This window comes from Thalassophryne amazonica, chromosome 2 (assembly GCF_902500255.1).
Source record: "Thalassophryne amazonica chromosome 2, fThaAma1.1, whole genome shotgun sequence".
NCBI classification, from domain to species: Eukaryota; Metazoa; Chordata; class Actinopteri; order Batrachoidiformes; family Batrachoididae; genus Thalassophryne; species Thalassophryne amazonica.
In genome coordinates, this window is record NC_047104.1 from 96,662,696 (window position 1) to 96,675,213 (window position 12,518).

At 43.3% G+C, this 12,518-nt stretch overlaps 1 protein-coding gene across 3 annotated transcripts in view; it reads right to left on the minus strand.

The window, feature by feature from the left end:
- Nucleotides 1-12,518, minus strand: part of myo1ea (myosin IEa) — a 161,161-nt gene that overhangs the window by 53,859 nt on the left and 94,784 nt on the right. For all 3 annotated transcript variants that reach the window (XM_034190192.1, XM_034190198.1, XM_034190184.1), the window contains exons 14-15: nt 4,909-5,076; nt 3,854-3,939 (exon numbers count right to left, since the gene is read on the minus strand). In XM_034190192.1, coding sequence (XP_034046083.1) covers nt 3,854-3,939; nt 4,909-5,076 — 254 coding nt within the window. The remainder of the gene's footprint in view (nt 1-3,853; nt 3,940-4,908; nt 5,077-12,518) is intronic.

A 12,518-nucleotide genomic window follows, 5' to 3' on the forward strand; every position in this document is an offset into this window, starting at 1 on the left:
CAAACAGCAGCGAATGTGAGCATTTGCCCACTCAAGTCGGTTACAACGATGAACTGGAGTCAGGTCGAGACCCCGATGAGGACGACGAGCATGCAGATGAGCTTCCCTGAGATGGTTTCTGACAGTTTGTGCAGAAATTCTTTGGTTATGCAAACCGATTGTTTCAGCAGCTGTCCGAGTGGCTGGTCTCAGACGATCTTGGAGGTGAATATGCTGGATGTGGAGGTCCTGGGCTGGTGTGGTTACACGTGGTCTGCGGTTGTGAGGCTGGTTGGATTTACTGCCAAATTCTCTGAAACGCCTTTGGAGACAGCTTATGGTAGAGACATGAACATTCAATACAAGAGCAACAGCTCTGGTTGACATTCTTGCTGTCAGCATGCCAATTGCACGCTCCCTCAAATCTTGCGACATCTGTGGCATTGTGCTGTGTGATAAAACTGCACCTTTCAGAGTGGCCTTTTATTGTGGGCAGTCTAAGGCACACCTGTGCACTAATCATGGTGTCTAATCAGCATCTTGATATGGCACACCTGTGAGGTGGGATGGATTATCTCAGCAAAGGAGAAGTGCTCACTATCACAGATTTAGACTGGTTTGTGAACAATATTTGAGGGAAATGGTGATATTGTGTATGTGGAAAAAGTTTTAGATCTTTGAGTTCATCTCATACAAAATGGGAGCAAAACCAAAAGTGTTGCGTTTATATTTTTGTTGAGTATATATACGAGGTCTCTTAGATAATAAACCGACCCTTTTATTTTTTTTTTAACTATATGGATTTGAATGACATGCGATTACACCAATCATGCTTGAACCCTCGTGCGCATGCGTGAGTTTTTTCACGCGTGTCGGTGACGTCATTTCCCTGTGGGCAGGCCTTGAGTGAGATGTGGTCCCGCCCTCTCGGCTGAATTCCTTTGTTTCACACGCTGCTCGAGACGGCGCGCGTTGCTTTATCAAAATTTTTTCTGGACCTGTGAGGAATATCCGAGTGGACACTATTCGAGAAATTAAGCTGGTTTTCTGTGAAAAGTTTAACGGCTGATGAGAGATTATGGGGTGTTTCTGTCGGTGTAAGGACTTCCCACGGAGCGGGACGTCCTGCAGCGCTTCCAGGCGCTGTCGTCGGCCTGTTTCGAGCTGAAAACATCCTAATTTAAGGCTTAATTCACCCAGGACATCGTGAGAGAACAGAGAAGATTCAGAAGAGGCCGGCATGAGGAATTTATGCGGACATTCCACTGTTTAAGGACATTTTTTTAATGAAAGACGTACGCGCAAATTCGCCGAGTCGTTTCCGTGACGACTCGGCAAATCTGTGTGCGCCGCGACAGGAAAAACACCTCCGTGTTGAAAACCATTTGTAGAATTCAGGCGGCTTTTAATGGCTTTCAACAAGTGAGTAACTGAGAAATTGTTTAACAGCTTGGGCATGTTCCAACTTGCCCGTTAAGATTTCCAACGGAGGTGTTTTTCCTGCCGCGACCCCCCGCGGTCGGGTCCAGCCCGACATGCGACTCTGCCCGCACGTTCTTTCATTACAAAATGACCGTTAACAATGGAATGTCCGAATAAACTCCTCATGCCGACTTCTTCTGAAAGTTCTCTGTTCTCTGACGACTTACTGCGTCAACAGAGCCTGAAATGTGGAAGTTTTCAACTTGAAACGGCGAGACGCTGCCGCCTCGAAGCGCAGATCGCCGTCAGGCGCCGTGGACCGTCCTTAAAGCGACACTACCAGACCAAAATCTCTCATCAGCCGTTAAAATTTTTACCGAAAACCAGCTGAATTTATTGAATGGTGTCCACTCAGTTGTGCCTTACAGTTTTGAAAAATTTTTTATCAAACAAAGCAACAGTCTCTGAGCCATTCCTAAACAATGAAAAAAATCGACGAGCGGGTGGACGACTCCTCACTCAAAGACTGCCCACAGGCGAATGACGTAACCGACAGGCGTGAAAAAACTCTTGCATGCCCACGAGGGTTCAAGCATGTCTGATGTAATCACACGTGATTCAAATCCATATGGTTTTTGAAAAAAATAATAAGGTCGGATACTTTTCTAATAGACCTCGTATATACCAGTTGTAGATAAAGTAAAATATATTTTAGGATATACCCCTTTTACTTTCATTGGGATGGAATACCGTCCTAGAATTTGCTCAGTCGCTTTGTTCGATTTGTTGTATTAATTTTATGTTGTAATTGAATATGGAGTTGCCCTTTTGAATAAACAGTGTTCAAAAAAAAAAAAAATACAAGAACATTAAATGTATATGTCCAGAAAACTCAAACATGAGTCCTGAGGTCCGCTGCAAGTGCGGCCAGGCTGGCAGTAGCTCGGCCACTTCCAGAAGCAGCTGCCCCTCTCCTATCATCTACACTATTTTGGCGTGCTCCCCTGCAGCTCGTGCATGAGGCCCACCCCTCCCACAGTTCTGTCATGAATCTCTCACATTAGGAGTCCCAGCGAATACATTCAGAGGGTCTCATGACACCAGTGACAGGAGCCTTGTCACCTCGCCAACTTTGAACAGCTCAAAATCCAGGTGCGACGCTTGTGATGCCCCGCGAGTCAAGTGAGGGAAGCGTGCCACCCAGAGAACGTCACGCCAAATCAAGAGATTTCTATTTCAATTTATTTTCATTGATACAGCGCCAAATCACAGCAAAGCTGCCTCAAAGCACTTCACACAAGTAGATTTCCCTTGCAACTGCCATTCGCAGGCTGTTGCAGCCCAGTGAGATAGGACCCTAAGAGCCAAAACGTGAGGTGATGTCCAACTTGTCTTCTACCATATAAATATTTAAAACAAAATGAGAGTGAGAGTCAACATGATACACACTCTGAAGCATTATGCTGAGGAACATTAAAAATTAATGTCACAGTACAAAGACTGTAGATCAGCCATCTTACTACTCCCTTCTTATAAATCATATAAATTATGTTCAGCTCTTGTGTTGCCCTTGGAACTACATCTAAGTTATAACTATTTTATTAGTTTTCTTCTTACACAAGTTACTTTGCAGAAAGCAAGTTACTGTGTTCCTCCACCCTCTTTTTGAAGAGGTGAAGGTCAAACGTGGTGAATCTGTGGTCTGTTTTACAGCTGACACATACTGCTGCTTGGCTTTCGGTTCACTACAACATGCACATGTTGCTGCTTTTGGTGATTATTTTTGTTATTTCAATGTTTTTCATGTTGCATTCCCCCATGCTTTGCTCTTTTTCCCACATTACTGTTTGTTTAGCTTCAAACGTCTGGACAGAGAAGAAAGGATCAGCAGGTTGCATATACAATAGACCAGAAGTCTATTAATGTGATCCAGCTGACAATACGAGTTATTCCTTTCTTCTGTATTTAGAACTGCTGCACCAAGGAGGCTACTTCCTTCCTTCCCATGCTTCCTTTGTGTGTGACTGTGCCAGGCTTTGTATTTACATGCAGCGTGCATATATGTTTTACAGCACGTGTCTGAATGGGATTTTATCAAAGCCTGCTTTCACACCAGGGGCGAGCAGTGGCTGATGTCATCGGGGGTTACACAGACAATGCAGACTGTTTGCACAGATGGCCACCCTAACACAAAATAACCATACGGCATGGAGACCAAACCCCACAATGCAGCTGTGCAAGGAGACCGTGTGTGTAACCAAAGTGGGCAGAACTCAAAAGTCACATATCTGGAGAGCAGCCAATCATGAGGAGTCAGGGCAGATGGCATGAAGTAACCATGCACACTTCTCAAGATGCACTGAAAACTATGACGGTCTCCTTCAAATGCATTTAATTATGACTATACACATTACCTGTCAACTGCAATAAAGTGAGAGCAGGAGTTACTTACATTTCACTGCTCTGCATCAACTCGATGAGGTCAGTAAAGAGGACATCCCGGTTCCTCTCACAGAACCCCTCAGCGTCGTAGGACACCTAAAGGATGAGAAAGGGCAAATAATTAGCAGAGGATGAAGATTATTTCTTTAGATCATCCATAGAAATGATGCCTTTGTGAAAATAAAATCAGACTCAAATCCAAATTAATAATAAATCACTAATGATTAATGTTTTACAAACATTAGCTTGTGGACAAAACCAGCACTGGTGTTTTTTGTTTTTTAATCCTGGGATTGGAGGAATGTCATGGGAATGCTCTGAGCCTTTATGGCACGTCTCATTAGGCCTGTGGTATGTATGCCAGGCTGGGCCAGCTCGCATCTGGAGAGCGACACCAGACAACCTCGACACAGGGCAAGAGAGTGACAGTGAGCCAAACTGAATGCAATAATAAAAGAAAGTACGGCATGCATAAATTAAAAACTGGTGTCATACAAGAAGAGGCCTGTAAAAGACGAAGAAGGGAGAGTGTAGTGCAAAATCAGAAAAATGGCACGGCTCCCTCCTGCATTAATATACGAGTATCAGTTCTATGACAGTTTATTACATGGTGTACAAAATGGGGAGCAACAAAAACAACGTATGCATGAGCACCTCAAGAATTATATTCAAATGCGTCCACATGTTAGCTATTGAAAAAGAATAGGAGTCTTTGTTAGTCAAAAACATGTGTCAAACATGGTGCCAAATACAGAGACTTTAGCCACAGAAAGCTTCTGTCCAATCGTTACCATGTGCTTCAGACACAACCATCTGTAAGAATAAAATGGATTTATTACATTTATTGCTCCCGGTGTGTAGTAAGCACCTTGTATGGCAGCACCCTCACATCGGGGTGAATGTGAGGCATTATTTGTAAAGCGCTTTGAGCGTCTGATGCAGATGGAAAAGGCTATATAAATGCAGTCCATTTACCATTAATCTAGAGAAACTACCAGAGCCACACAGATGATATGTTGCTAGTCAGGCAATAGGTGATGAGCAGGTAAATGAGTCCAGACTGACCTTCCCTGCGTAGTGGTGAATGATGAAGCCTTGGTTCCAGCTGTTGAAGTGTTCATGGGTATTGATCTGGACACGGAGCTTCTGCAGCATGGTCTGGTCAGCCCCCTCGCCAACTGCGTGCATGGTGGCACATACATCATCCAAGATGCTCATGATGCCAGGAGGATTCTAGGATGGCAAGGAAAACGTTTTGGAGATGTTGCTGTCAGGTGCATCTGTTTCTAACTGTTAGCAGGTAGACTTCATAGACCAGAATAACCCCTTAGATTTTGGGTGTAAATTCCAAATCAGATCACCTTCGGTGCAGGAATGTCACTTCACTGCACTCAATTCTTCAAGCTGCTTGGCCGACTCTGGTCTACGTCATGATTAAACCGATCTTTGCTACAGCATCATGTCCCACTCACCACCACCATATCTATCCAGAATTTCTTATTTATTCTGAGGCAGTCACTTGGATGAGTGGTGACATGTCTTGAAAACCTACAAGAAGTCCAGCCGGTGTAGTTTCTTTGGGACGACATCTCGCTTTTCTGTATTCATTCATGCTATCCCTCTATTGTGCACAATGAGCTGTATATAGTTGTTAATTGTGACCTTCCTGGAGATGCTACTTCATGTTTTGTTTATCTTGTAGGTGCATTGTGTTCTGTCTTGACAGAATGGCTATTGCAGATAGTCACCGTATTAAATCTGGACTGTTTGAGGTTTCACCCTGTAAAAAGAAAATCAAAAGAAAAGGAAGATTTTCCTTCCCACTGTCACAGATGTCCTTGGTCATTGAGTGAGTACGATGTCGTACTTGGTGATGACTTATGATTTAGCGCTATGAAAATAAACTGAATTAAAGTGAAATGAAGTAAAGGCGATAAATCTTGAGAGCAGAGCTTAAACATGGCCCTCTCCAAACAAACTCTCAAACACTAACATTTGTCCCAGAAAACAGATACATAGTGTAGTATTTGTTCCTATTTGTCCAGGCTGCACAGTGGTAGCTGTGTCTAACTCAGAGAATAAGTCTCTGTCCATAAAACACATGTAAACATATCACTGGATTAAGGAAATGAGTCCTGTGTAAAGATGTGAATGGCTACACACTGACACCCGCAACTCTTCTCAGATGTTTGACAGCCCTTGGGTAGTTTAGATCAAATGATGAGGCACACCAGCATGTTTGAGGACATCCATCTACCTACCTATCTATTTATATACACATACATGGATGACATCAAACTGTATGCCAAGAGTGAGTGAGACATTCACTCACTGCTCCATCACACTGGGATCTACAGTGAGGTTATCAGGATGTTATTTGGATTGGAAAACTGTGGTCAAATCATGGCAAAGAGAGGAAAAGTGATCTGGACTGAGGGGATGGAGCTGCCAGAAGACAGGATAGCAGACATACAGGGCAGCTACATTACCTGTGAATCCCACAATCCAATGGGAACCATGATGAAGATGCAAGAAGGTCAGCCACAACCAAATACCTCCAGCAGGTAAGACAGGTGCTGAGAAGCCAGCTCAATGGTAGGAATAAGATCGGAGCCATCAATACATAGACCCTACCAGTCATCAGATACGCAGCTGGGATACTAAGTTAGCTACAGGGAGAGATAGATGCCACTGATGTCAAGACATGAAAACTCCTCAAAACACACAGAGGCTTCCACCCAAAGTCTAGCACCCTGAGGCTCTATGAGCAACAGAAGGAGGGAAGATGAGGATTAGTCATTGTCAGAGCCACAATCCAGGATGAAAGGAGGAGCATCCATGTATACATCAGAATCATGCCCCCCACCCCCCGAGAGCAGGAAAAAGAGATATCATGGAAGACCAAGCCCCTCTATGGGGCACACCATCGACAGACAGAGGAAGTGGCTGACATGACGAAGACCTACCAGTGACTAGAAAAGGCTTGCCTGAAGGACAGCACAGAAGCTCTGATCATGGCAGCACAAAAACAAGCCCTAAGCATCAGATCCATAGAGGCAGGAGTCTACCACAGCCGAGAGGACCCAAGTGCAGGATGCACAAATGTGCTCCAGAGACAGTCCAGCACATAGTAGCAGGATACAGGCTGGGACACTGTACACTGAGAGGTACAACCAAGTGTCAGGAACTGTGTACAGGAACATCTGTGCTGCATACAGATTAGAAGTCCCCAAGTCCCGATAGGAAACACCACCAAAGGTGGTGTCTCCTATCAGTAAGGAGGTATGACAGGGATAAGGTCCTACAAGACTTCAAATTCCAAACAGACAAGCAGCTGCTAGCCAACCAATCAGACAAAGTGGTGGTTGACAAGGGAAAGAAAACTGCAGTTGTGATCAATGTGACATTCAAGCTGACAGCAACATCAGAAAGAAGGAGCATGAGATAACAGAGAAGGGCCAAGGGCTGAAGGAGCAACTGATGCAGATGTGAAAGATAAAGTCCAAAATGGTCCCAGTGGTAGTAGGAGCACCAGGAGCTGTAACCCAAATCGTAAGAGTGGCTCCTGCAGATTCCCGGCACAACATCAGAGGTTTCTGTTCAGAACAGTGCAGTCCTAGGAACAGCTAAGTTACTGCGCCAAACCCTCAAACTTCCAGGCTTCTGGTACAGGACCCAAACAGTTATTATATTTGGGTATCATCCACTTCCTTAACACTACTCTCTCCTACCAGGGTCTGCTCCTTGTGTCATTATCATGCTACAGTAGCCTCTGGATCTCCAGTTTCAACAGTAGCTTCGGTTTGTTCATGGAGGTGATTTGGGCGACGCACTCCCAAACAGGAAAAGGAGGGAATTTTTTTCCTCTCTGAGTCTACCACAGTTACAGCGGTTATCAATGATCCAGATAGTTTGATCTGCCTCTCAATGTCATTGTCCAGTCAGGTCCTGTCCATTCTGGCATGATTTCAGTCATGTGGAAAATCGCTCCACCACATCTCATCCAGACTCTCATGTAAAAATCAATAATTTTTCACAAAATGGGGCCTTCAATGCAATCTTTATGGGTTCCGGTGTCGCAGACCGAACGGTCTGCCCCTAAAAATTGGTCCACCCTGCCTCCACTGCGCATGCGTCATTTCGGAGCTGAGCCACTTGTCCAAGACAGAGTCTCTTCACCCAAAGCGATCAAATGGATTAATGGGATTTTTAACCATCAGATGACAGGGTAAAACCTCTTAAATCATTCTAAAGTCAATTTTAAGCAGAAACGAGGTGACACTCGGTGATGCTTTGAAATGACTGACGTGCAGTGAAGGCATCAGCTAGCAGCTCGTGTAACTACAGAGGTCTGATCAATTTGTCTGTCTTTTATGATGAAATAATGCTGAATTTATGTGAAAATGATTGTTATGCAAAAGCTTCAGATATCTGTCTGAGATAGAGGATGACTGGAGTGCAGTTTGAAGCAGAAACAAGGTGTTAATCCGTGAACCGTGACTGATGACGCATGCACAGTGAAGGCAGGGTGGACCGATTTTTAGGGGGGGCCATTCTGTCTGCGACACCGGGTGTGCACAGCACATTATGTGTTTACATCATACGCAACTGTGAAAAGCGTGAGCTGTGGAGTCCATCAATGCTGCATTCAAAACTCCTGAGAAGCTCGGAGCTTCAGACTTCCAACTTAATAAGTGGATTCACCAACGAGACAGGTGGGGTTTTTTCACTCTGCTGGACGTCTCTGCTCATGAATGCGTCACCATCGCACAAACCATTTGTTATTATTAACACATTAATGAATGGCAGCACCTATAATGCATTCATTAAAAAAAAAAAAAAAATCTCAATTAATCGGACTTTGCTCTGTTTTGTTTAAACATGACTGACTTGGTCTGTAGATAAAGTGTTTTTCAGAGCAATAACTGGTTAGATGTCTGCAGCTCTGTGTCAGCCTGATCCCGTCAGATCTCAGAAGGTAAGCAGTGCAACATCTGGTTAGTACTTGGATGTACTGCGTGTGTTTCTCCAGGTAACACTGTAGTTGCGTCAGGAAGGGCATCCAGCGTAAAACTTGCACCAAATACCAATGCAGATCTGGCTGTATCTACTATGGCGACCTCGAACAAAAACGGGAGCAGCAGAATGGACAACGACAACAACAACAACAACAACTGGGTTAGATGTCTGTGCCTTTGGACACTTTAAATAACCAGATCTAAACAAACAGTAACTACATATGGGAGGTGACAAAGATACTCAAATACTTACAAATACCACAAGAGGACCAAAAGAAGAATCCAGCAACAAAAACAGGAAATAGTGCAGACTTAAATACTGAAACATAAATGACCAAACGAGTGACGAGTGCTCAGAAGAAATAGGGGAGACCGGAAAACAACACACATACACAGAGACCCACACATACAAGGCGACTCCAGTGGTGGGCACAGTTCCACTAATCTGCTAACCGCTAATCAGCAAAGCTAACTTTTTCGTTAGCAGATTAGCTTTTCAGCTAGCTTTTAAAACCATAAGCAGACTAATAAGATTCTGCTAAATTTAGTTCCGCTAACTTTCAGTCCACGAACATTCCCGATCCATCTCGAGGTTCCCTCATACATGCTCAAATCCTTTCGGATCTTGTTTCTGCCGCCTTCAGAATATGTAAATTTCTGTCAGATGGCGCTCAGACCGCCGTCGGATAGGTGTCCCATCTTGGTGCCTGGCGGGTATTGAACATGTGCACATGTTCGACATCAGAGCCAGTATGGTTTTATTTATTTGTCCCTCTCTCATGTTTTCGAGGTAGACTGGGGAAGTAGCGTGGGGTGGGGGGGGGGGGGGGGGGTGTTGTCTACCTTGGGGACCCTTACTGGATGTGTGTCCTGACTGGGGATCGAACCAACAACCTGTCTCACACACACATACACACACACACATATATATATCATGGTGGCAAAAGCTGAAATAAAATGCACAATATATTCAAATCAAATCAAATCAGTTTTATTTAAATAGCGCCAAATCACAACAACAGTTACCCCAAGGCGCTTTATATTGCAAGGCAAAAGCCATACAATAATTACAGAAAAATCCCAACGGTCAAAACGACCCCCTATGAGCAAGCACTTGGCGAGAGTGGGAAGGAAAAACTCCCTTTTAACAGGAAGAAACCTCCAGCAGAACCAGGCTCAGGGAGGGGCAGTCTTCTGCTGGGACTGGTTGGGGCTGAGGGAAGAGAATCAGGAAGAAGACATGCTGTGGAAGAGAGCAGAGATCAATCACTAATGATTAAATGCAGAGTGGTGCATACAGAGCAAAAAGAGAAAGAAACACTCAGTGCATCATGGGAACCCCCCAGCAGTCTAAGTCTATAGCAGCATAACTAAGGGATGGTTCAGGGTCACCTGATCCAGCCCTAACTATAAGCTTTAGCAAAAAGGAAAGTTTTAAGCCTAATCTTAAAAGTAGAGAGGGTGTCTGTCTCCCTGATCCGAATTGGGAGCTGGTTCCACAGGAGAGGAGCCTGAAAGCTGAAGGCTCTGCCTCCCATTCTACTCTTAAAAACCCTAGGAACTACAAGTAAGCCTGCAGTCTGAGAGCGAAGCGCTCTAATGGGGCGATATGGTACTAAGAGGTCCCTAAGATAAGATGGGACCTGATTATTCAAAACCTTATAAGTAAGAAGAAGAATTTTAAATTCTATTCTAGAATTAACAGGAAGCCAATGAAGAGAGGCCAATATGGGTGAAATATGCTCTCTCCTTCTAGTCCCCTAGCTGCAGCATTTTGAATTAACTGAAGGGTTTTCAGGGAACTTTCAGGACAACCTGATAATAATGAATTACAACAGTCCAGCCTAGAGGAAATAAATGCATGAATTAGTTTTTCAGCATCACTCTGAGACAAGACCTTTCTAAATTTAGAGATATTGCACAAATGTAAAAAAGCAGTCCTACATATTTGCTTAATATGCGCATTGAAGGACATATCCTGATAAAAAATGACTCCAAGATTTCTCACAGTATTACTAGAGGTCAGGGTAATGCCATCCAGAGTAAGGATCTGGTTAGACACCATGTTTCTAAGATTTGTGGGGCCAAGTACAATAACTTCAGTTTTATCTGAGTTTAAAAGCAGGAAATTAGAGGTCATCCATGTCCTTATGTCTGTAAGACAATCCTGCAGTTTAGCTAATTGGTGTGTGTCCTCTGCCTTCATGGATAGATAAAGCTGGGTATCATCTGCGTAACAATGAAAATTTAAGCAATGCTTTCTAATAATACTGCCTAAGGGAAGCATGTATAAAGTGAATAAAATTGGTCCTAGCACAGAACCTTGTGGAACTCCATAATTAACCTTAGTCTGTGAAGAAGACTCCCCATTTACATGAACAAACTGTAATCTATTAGATAAATATGATTCAAACCACCGCAGCGCAGTGCCTTTAATACCTATGGTATGCTCTAATCTCTGGTCTAACAGAACAAGCACAGAGATGAGTCCACTGTCTGAGGCCATAAGAAGATCATTTGTAACCTTCACTAATGCTGTTTCTGTACTATGATGAATTCTGAAACCTGACTGAAACTCTTCAAATAGACCATTCCTCTGCAGATGATCAGTTAGCTGTTTTACAACTACCCTTTCAAGAATTTTTGAGAGAAAAGGAAGGTTGGAGATTGGCCTATAATTAGTTAAGATAGCTGGGTCAAGTGATGGCTTTTTAAGTAATGGTTAATTACTGCCACCTTAAAAGCCTGTGGTACATAGCCAACTAATAAAGATAGATTGATCATATTTAAGATCGAAGCATTAATTAATGGTAGGGCTTCCTTGAGCAGCCTGGTAGGAATGGGGTCTAATAGACATGTTGATGGTTTGGAGGAAGTGACTAATGAAAATAACTCAGACAGAACAATTGGAGAGAAAGAGTCTAACCAAATACCAGCATTACTGAAAGCAGCCAAAGATAATGATATGTCTTTGGGATGGTTATGAGTCATTTTTTCTATAACAGTTAAAATTTTATTAGCAAAGAAAGTCATGAAGTTATTACTAGTTAAAGTTAAAGGAATACTCGGCTCAATAGAGCTCTGACTCTTTGTCAAACTGGCTACAGTGCTGAAAAGAAACCTGGGGTTGTTCTTATTTTCGTCAATTAGTGATGAGTAGTAAGATGTCCTAGCTTTACGGAGGGCTTTTTTATAGAGCAACAGACTCTTTTTCCAGGCTAAGTGAAGATCTTCTAAATTAGTGAGACGATTTCCTCTCCAACGTATGGGTTATCTGCTTTAAGCTGCGAGTTTGTGAGTTATACCACGGAGTCAGGCACTTCGGATTTAAGGCTCTCTTTTTCAGAGGAGCTACAGCATCCAAAGTTGTGCTCAATGAGGATGTAAAACTATTGACGAGATAAACTATCTCACTCACAGAGTTTAGGTAGCTACTCTGCACTGTATTGGTATATGGCATTGGAGAACATAAAGAAGGAATCATATCCTTAAACCTAGTTACAGCGCTTTCCAAAAGACTTCTACTGTAATGAAACTTATTCCCCACTGCTGGGTAGTCCATTAAAGTAAATGTAAATATTATTAAGAAATGATCAGACAGAAGGGGGTTTTCAGGGAATACTGTTAAGTCTTCAATTTCCATACCATAAGTCAAAA